The sequence below is a fragment of the Chaetomium globosum genome, genomic scaffold, assembly GCF_000143365.1.
Source record: "Chaetomium globosum CBS 148.51 scaffold_7 genomic scaffold, whole genome shotgun sequence".
NCBI classification, from domain to species: Eukaryota; Fungi; Ascomycota; class Sordariomycetes; order Sordariales; family Chaetomiaceae; genus Chaetomium; species Chaetomium globosum.
The window spans coordinates 2,240,031-2,246,010 of NT_165982.1; the positions used below are offsets into that span (position 1 = coordinate 2,240,031).

Genomic DNA, 5,980 nt, shown 5'->3' on the forward strand with positions numbered 1-5,980 from the left:
TCAGCACTATGGAAGTCCAGAAGCGCCTTGAGTGCTGTTCGAACGGGAGCAGGAGATCCTCTCCCTCTTATATAACTCAAATCCTCGTCCCAGGAACTCCAAGCCGCTCTCAGCCGATATGTTCTTTGTATCGACGCTTTTGGTCCCCCCCAATCGCTATCGCCCAGAGGCTCGCATGGGAGACTCCCAGATCTCCGAAGCCCAGCAAAACAGCCTTTACAAGCTAATTCTTAGGAGCGCTTCACTCGTGGCACAGATCTCGCGAGAGATCAGCGGCCAAACCAAGGAGGACATGATGGATGAGAGCAGGAGGACAAGGGATATGAGCTCTTTGTACCAGGCATGGACAGAGCTGCAGGATGCCGTCAACTCGCTCATTGACCGGGACAAGAACCCTGTTCAGGGTGCTGCCGCCAAGCGAAACGAGGAAGGTATCAAGCAGAAGCTGGAGAAGAAAGAAGGCCTGTTCCGGAAGAACATGATGGGCAAGCGTGTCAACTTCGCGGCCAGAAGTGTTATCTCTCCTGACCCTAATATTGAGACCAACGAAATCGGTGTCCCCCCTGTTTTCGCCAGGAAACTCACATACCCTGAGCCGGTGACGAGCCACAACTTCAAGGACCTTCAGTAAGTCACCCCGGGTGCGCCTTGTGGTTCCTTAGCATACTAACAAAATCAACCAGGCAAGCTGTTATCAACGGTGTTGGTAAGTCACAGCGGGCTGCCGTTTGAAGTCTACGATGCTAACGAACCCAGACAAATGGCCTGGTGCTGCGGCGATCGAGAATGAGAACGGCCAGATTGTTAACCTACGGGCAAAGTCCCTGGAGGACCGTGTCTCGCTCGCCAACCAACTTCTCGCTCCAACCGGAAACAACTTCAGTGGCCAGCGGAACAAGAAGGTACACCGGCATTTGACCAACGGTGATGTGGTGTTGATGAACCGGCAACCGACACTCCACAAGCCCTCCATCATGGGTCACAGAGTCCGCGTCCTGCCCGGGGAAAAGACCATTCGCATGCACTATGCCAACTGCAACACCTACAATGCCGATTTTGACGGAGATGAGATGAACATGCATTTTCCGCTAACCGAAGTGAGGGGCGCCGAAGCGCTTCAACTCTCCGATACCGATCACCAGTATATCTCTGGAACGGCCGGCACCCCCCTGCGTGGTTTGATTCAGGACCATATGTCCGTTTCAGTGGAGCTGGGCAACAAGGACATATTCCTCGATCAAGGAGCTTATCAGCTACTCATATTTTTTTTTTCTCTGACCAGAGAGCGGCCACATTACGGGTGACAAGATTGAGCTCGTGCCCCCGGCGATCATCAAACCGGCGCCCCGTTGGACGGGTAAGCAGGTTATCACAACGATCCTGAAGAATATCAGACCCGCCGATTGCGGCGATCTGTGGATGAACGGATCTGCTAAGGTCAAGAGCCGTAGCTGGGGAGAGGACTCCGAGGAGGGCCAGGTGATGTTCCGCGACGGCGAGTTCATCAGCGGTATCCTCGACAAGTCCCAGCTGGGTCCAAGCGATGGGGGGTTCGTCCACGCGGTGCATGAGGTTTATGGACCATCGGTGGCAGGGAAACTGCTCAGCAGCATAGGCCGCCTATTAACCCGATACTTGGCCATGGTCGCCTTCACATGCGGTATGGACGATCTCCGTATGACGCCGCAGGGAGAGAAGGATCGCAAGGAAACGATCAAGGCCGCGGTAAACATCGGTATCGAGGTGGCAGCCAAGTACGTTTCGCTCGGCGAACAGAAGCCGACCAAGGACGATCCCTTGCTTTTGGAGCGTCTCGAGGAAGTGCACAGAGACGACAAGAAGCAGGAAGGTCTCGAGTTGCTTACCAGTCAGGAATGCGCCAAGCTCTCGACCGAAATCACCAGGCTGTGCCTGCCTGCTGGTCTCGAGAAGCAGTTCCCGAAGAACCACATGCAGTCTATGACGACTTCTGGTGCCAAGGGTAGTCCCGTCAACGCCAACCTTATCTCGTGCAACCTGGGTCAGCAGGTTCTTGAAGGCCGCCGTGTCCCTGTGATGGTGAGCGGCAAGACCCTACCCAGCTTCAAACCCTACGACACCGATGTGAGGGCAGGTGGTTATATTGTCAACCGTTTCTTGACGGGCATTCGCCCGCAGGAGTACTACTTCCATCACATGGCCGGTCGCGAAGGTCTAATCGATACGGCCGTCAAGACATCCCGCTCCGGCTACCTCCAGAGATGTTTGATCAAGGGCATGGAGGGTCTGAGGGTCTCGTACGATTCGTCGGTGCGAGACTCAGACGGCACCGTTGTGCAGTTCCTCTTTGGTGAGGACGGCATCGATATTGGGAAACAAAAGTATCTCAATGATTTCGAGTTTGTCCTTCGCAACCTCGATTCGCAGCTGCCGCAGATTAGGTATCATGAGTCCGGCACCCAGGCCCTGTTTGAACACAGGGACGAAATCATGAAGCGGATGAAGAGCGCCATCCGATCTAGCAGCACTCGCAATCCACTCGACCCGGTATCATCGGAGGTTGACCCCACCGCCTTTGCGTTTGCGACATCGGAGAAGTTCTACAGCAAGATGATGGATTACGTCAAGACGAACAAGGACGGGTTGATCAAGGAGAAGAAGGGGTCAGACAGCCAAAAGGGTCAAATCGCCCGCAAGACGGCCGAGAAGATTCTGGCAGCCAAGTACATCCGGTCTTTGGTCGAGCCTGGCGAGGCGGTTGGTATCGTCGCCGGCCAGTCTGTTGGAGAGCCGTCCACACAAATGACACTGAACACGTTCCATTTGGCAGGTCACTCGGCCAAGAACGTGACACTGGGTATCCCGCGTCTCCGCGAAATCTTGATGACGGCTAGTTCCAAGATCTCGACGCCGTCTATGACCCTTGTGCTCAACGAGGAGCTCTCGGAACTCGATGGCGAGCAATTTGCCAAGTCCATTAGCGTGCTCCCGCTTGCGCACGTCACCAAGGAGGCGGTTGTCCGCGAGCGCGTTGGCCGCGGGATTGGATACGCGCTGGCTAAGTCGTTCGAGATCCGGCTGCGGTTCTTCGAGGCCGGCGACTACGCCAGCATGTATGCTATTAACATCGCTGACGTACTCAACACAGTGGAGCGCAAGTTCATCCCGCTGCTCTCTCTGCTCACCAGGAAAGAAATCAAGAAGAAGCAAAAGTCGAAGAGCGCGGCTACGCCCGAGGTCGGCGTCAAGTCCGGCGTTGTGGAAACGGCGCCCCCCGCTTCAGAAAGGGTCACAACTGGAGATGATGAGGACGACGACGACGAAGGGGATGACGACGCCACGAGCGCCAAGCAGAGGGCCAACCGGTCCGAGGCGGTCTCGTACGGGCCGAACGATGATGAGGATGACGAGATCCAGAACCAACTCCAACGGGAGACAGACGACGTCGAGGAGGGCGAGGAACGGCTTGACTTTGTCGACGAGGCGTACGGCGGCAGCCCTGAGCCCGAGGATGAGCTAGGCGACAAGACGGACGAGGAGCGGTCGCGGTCGCGCGAGGCGCGCATCAAGAGCAAGAATGAGCACGTGGCGCGGTTCCGGTGCGACGAGGCGGGCGGAGAATGGGTCGACTTCACGCTCGAGTTTGACGCGTCGATTCCCAAGATCTTGATGCTCAGCCTAGTGCAGGAGGCGGTCAAGAAGTCGGTTATCCAGCAGATCCACCGCATCGGCAACGCGGCATTCGAGCCCAAGAAGAGGAAGGACGAGGCCACGGGCGAAGAGCGCATAGTCGAGATGCTTGTGCACACCGACGGCGCCAACCTCCGGGCCATGCAGCAGTACGGCGACTACATCAACCCCAACAGGATCTCGACCAACGATATCGCACAGGTGCTGGAGGTGTACGGCGTGGAAGCGTGCCGGAGCAATATCGTCGCGGAACTCAGCGGCGTCTTCGCCGGTCACGGTATCGCGGTCGATCCCCGCCATCTGAACCTCATTGCCGATTACATGACCAGGTGGGTGCCTCTCGTGTCTTGCTTCTCATAGTGCGTATCGCTAACTGTCGCGTGTAGAAATGGCGGTTTCTCGGCCTTCAACCGTATCGGCCTGACAGGCAACGTCAGCCCCTTTACCAAGATGAGCTACGGTAAGTCTAAAATAATAATCTTCTTTTTGACTCTGCGTAACGATGCTGACGCTGTGCAACAGAAACCACGGTCGGCTTCCTCAAAGACGCGGTTCTCGACGGCGATTGGGACAGCCTCACCACGCCATCCAGCAGGCTCGTCGTTGGCAAGCTCGGCACGGTCGGCACGGGTTCGTTTGATGTACTCACCAAACTACCGACCGAACACAGCATTGCTGCGTTTTAGGCGGCTCTTGGGGATGGGAGCAGGGTAGGAGACGCTGTGAGGGGTCCGGGGATGATGCATAGATATTGGGTAGGTAAACTGTGCCGGTGTAGGTATGGAGGCAGCTGTGAGTTGAAGCATGTACGGCTACGTTTCATGTACGGGGCAGTACAATAGTGAATCCAGGATTTGGCTTGTGGCATTCCATGGCGCCGTTCTAGTGTAGCGTAGACATGTTCATGTACCCCACAATCTGGATGCGGGGTTAGCATTGCATTGCCGTCGACCCGATCCCTCGGCTCGCTTCTTCGGTGTTGGGTCGGCAGGATACACGTGGGTATAAGTAGAGGTGCATCTCGGACAACATCCCCCATTTAGCGGTGGTTTCTATTTTGTTGAGGTGTTGAATTGCTAGTCCTACATCCCTGTCTTTCCCGGGACGTACAACATTTGAGTTTGGCGTGGTCTCCAGGTTGTGTGGACCGGGTGTGATTAGTTATCAACTCTATCTTCATCCCCAACCATCTTTGTTCTCGTGCAACACTCACAACATCCATGACAACTAAGTCAACTACTTATACCCGACCTACAATCACCATCGGTGGCAAATTCTGATCTCTCAGCAACCTGCATGCGTCTATCATCCACACTCAGAAACTCTCTACAAGTCGCCACCGCAAAGATGGCCGCGCCCAAGATCACTCTCTACGTCGATACCGTTAGTCCGTTTGCGTATCTGGCGTATTACATCCTCAGGGTATGTTCAAACCCAAATAGGGATGTTGACGGCTTGAAACTGATAACAAGGACAGCACGATGAGGTTTTCAAGGGGTGCGACATCACCTACGTGCCCATCTTCCTCGGCGGACTGATGCACAAGGTGTGTGTCTTCTGATCTGATCTCCTCGGCTATCCAAGGCTGAATTCGAACTGAAACTAACTAACCACTCCCGTCTTTCCACAGTGTGGCAACACCGCCCCCATCAAGATCAAGAGTACGTCCTCGTCTATCTCCATCCCGCCACCGCCCACACAGCAGCCAGTGACTAACACGCCACGTACGCACACAGACAAAGACACCTGGATCAACACGGAGCGCCTGCGGTGGGCGCGCCACTTCTCGGTGCCCATGACCCCCGGCCTGCCGCCCGACTTCCCGGCCAACACGCTGCCCATCATGCGCGCCCTGTGCGGCCTCGCCGAGTCGGATGCCGCCGCCGCTGACGGGAAGCAGCCGCGTCTGACCAAGGCGCTCGACGAGTTCTTCTCGCAGTACTGGGAGCACGCGGCCGCGACGCACAAGCCGGAGGTGTTGAGGGCGACGATGGTGGGGTTGTTTGGGGAGGCGGAGGCGGAGGAGAGTGAGTGTCCTTTTTTTTTTCCCTTTCTTTCTGTTGAGGGGGTTGGCATGGGATCTGGTTTGGTGCCTTGCCCGTTGTCAATATTCTCGGCACGCCCTCTCTCTTCTCAACACTTCCACACGGCTGCGCTGTCACCTCAGCTCAGGCAGGGCATGCTGGCTCTACCTCTCAACAACTCTCTCAACCCATCCCCGTTAGATGACTCCTCCCCCAGTCATTTCATCTTACCCGCCGACCATCGCCCACCCCCATTTCATGACTACAACTCCTTTTCCTACCCCTCT

General features: G+C 56.0%; 2 protein-coding genes across 2 annotated transcripts in view; both read left to right on the forward strand.

Annotated features, from left to right (window-relative positions):
- The window catches only part of CHGG_10294 (uncharacterized protein), a gene marked incomplete at both ends in the record, with an annotated part of 5,485 nt that extends 1,102 nt beyond the window's left edge, over positions 1-4,383 (forward strand). Inside the window, 6 exons of the mRNA XM_001228220.1 lie at positions 94-627; positions 684-706; positions 757-1,176; positions 1,283-3,998; positions 4,056-4,129; positions 4,340-4,383. Of these exons, the coding sequence (XP_001228221.1) occupies positions 94-627; positions 684-706; positions 757-1,176; positions 1,283-3,998; positions 4,056-4,129; positions 4,340-4,383 (3,811 nt within the window). The remainder of the gene's footprint in view (positions 1-93; positions 628-683; positions 707-756; positions 1,177-1,282; positions 3,999-4,055; positions 4,130-4,339) is intronic.
- A 633-nt stretch (positions 4,384-5,016) lies between these two features.
- On the forward strand, positions 5,017-5,894 carry CHGG_10295 (uncharacterized protein; the record flags this gene model as incomplete). Its single annotated transcript, XM_001228221.1, has 5 exons — positions 5,017-5,091; positions 5,147-5,215; positions 5,300-5,330; positions 5,406-5,696; positions 5,842-5,894. The coding sequence occupies 5 exons, from the start codon at positions 5,017-5,019 to the stop codon at positions 5,892-5,894; spliced, it is 519 nt and encodes a 172-aa protein (XP_001228222.1).
- Positions 5,895-5,980: the final 86 nt, after the last annotated feature.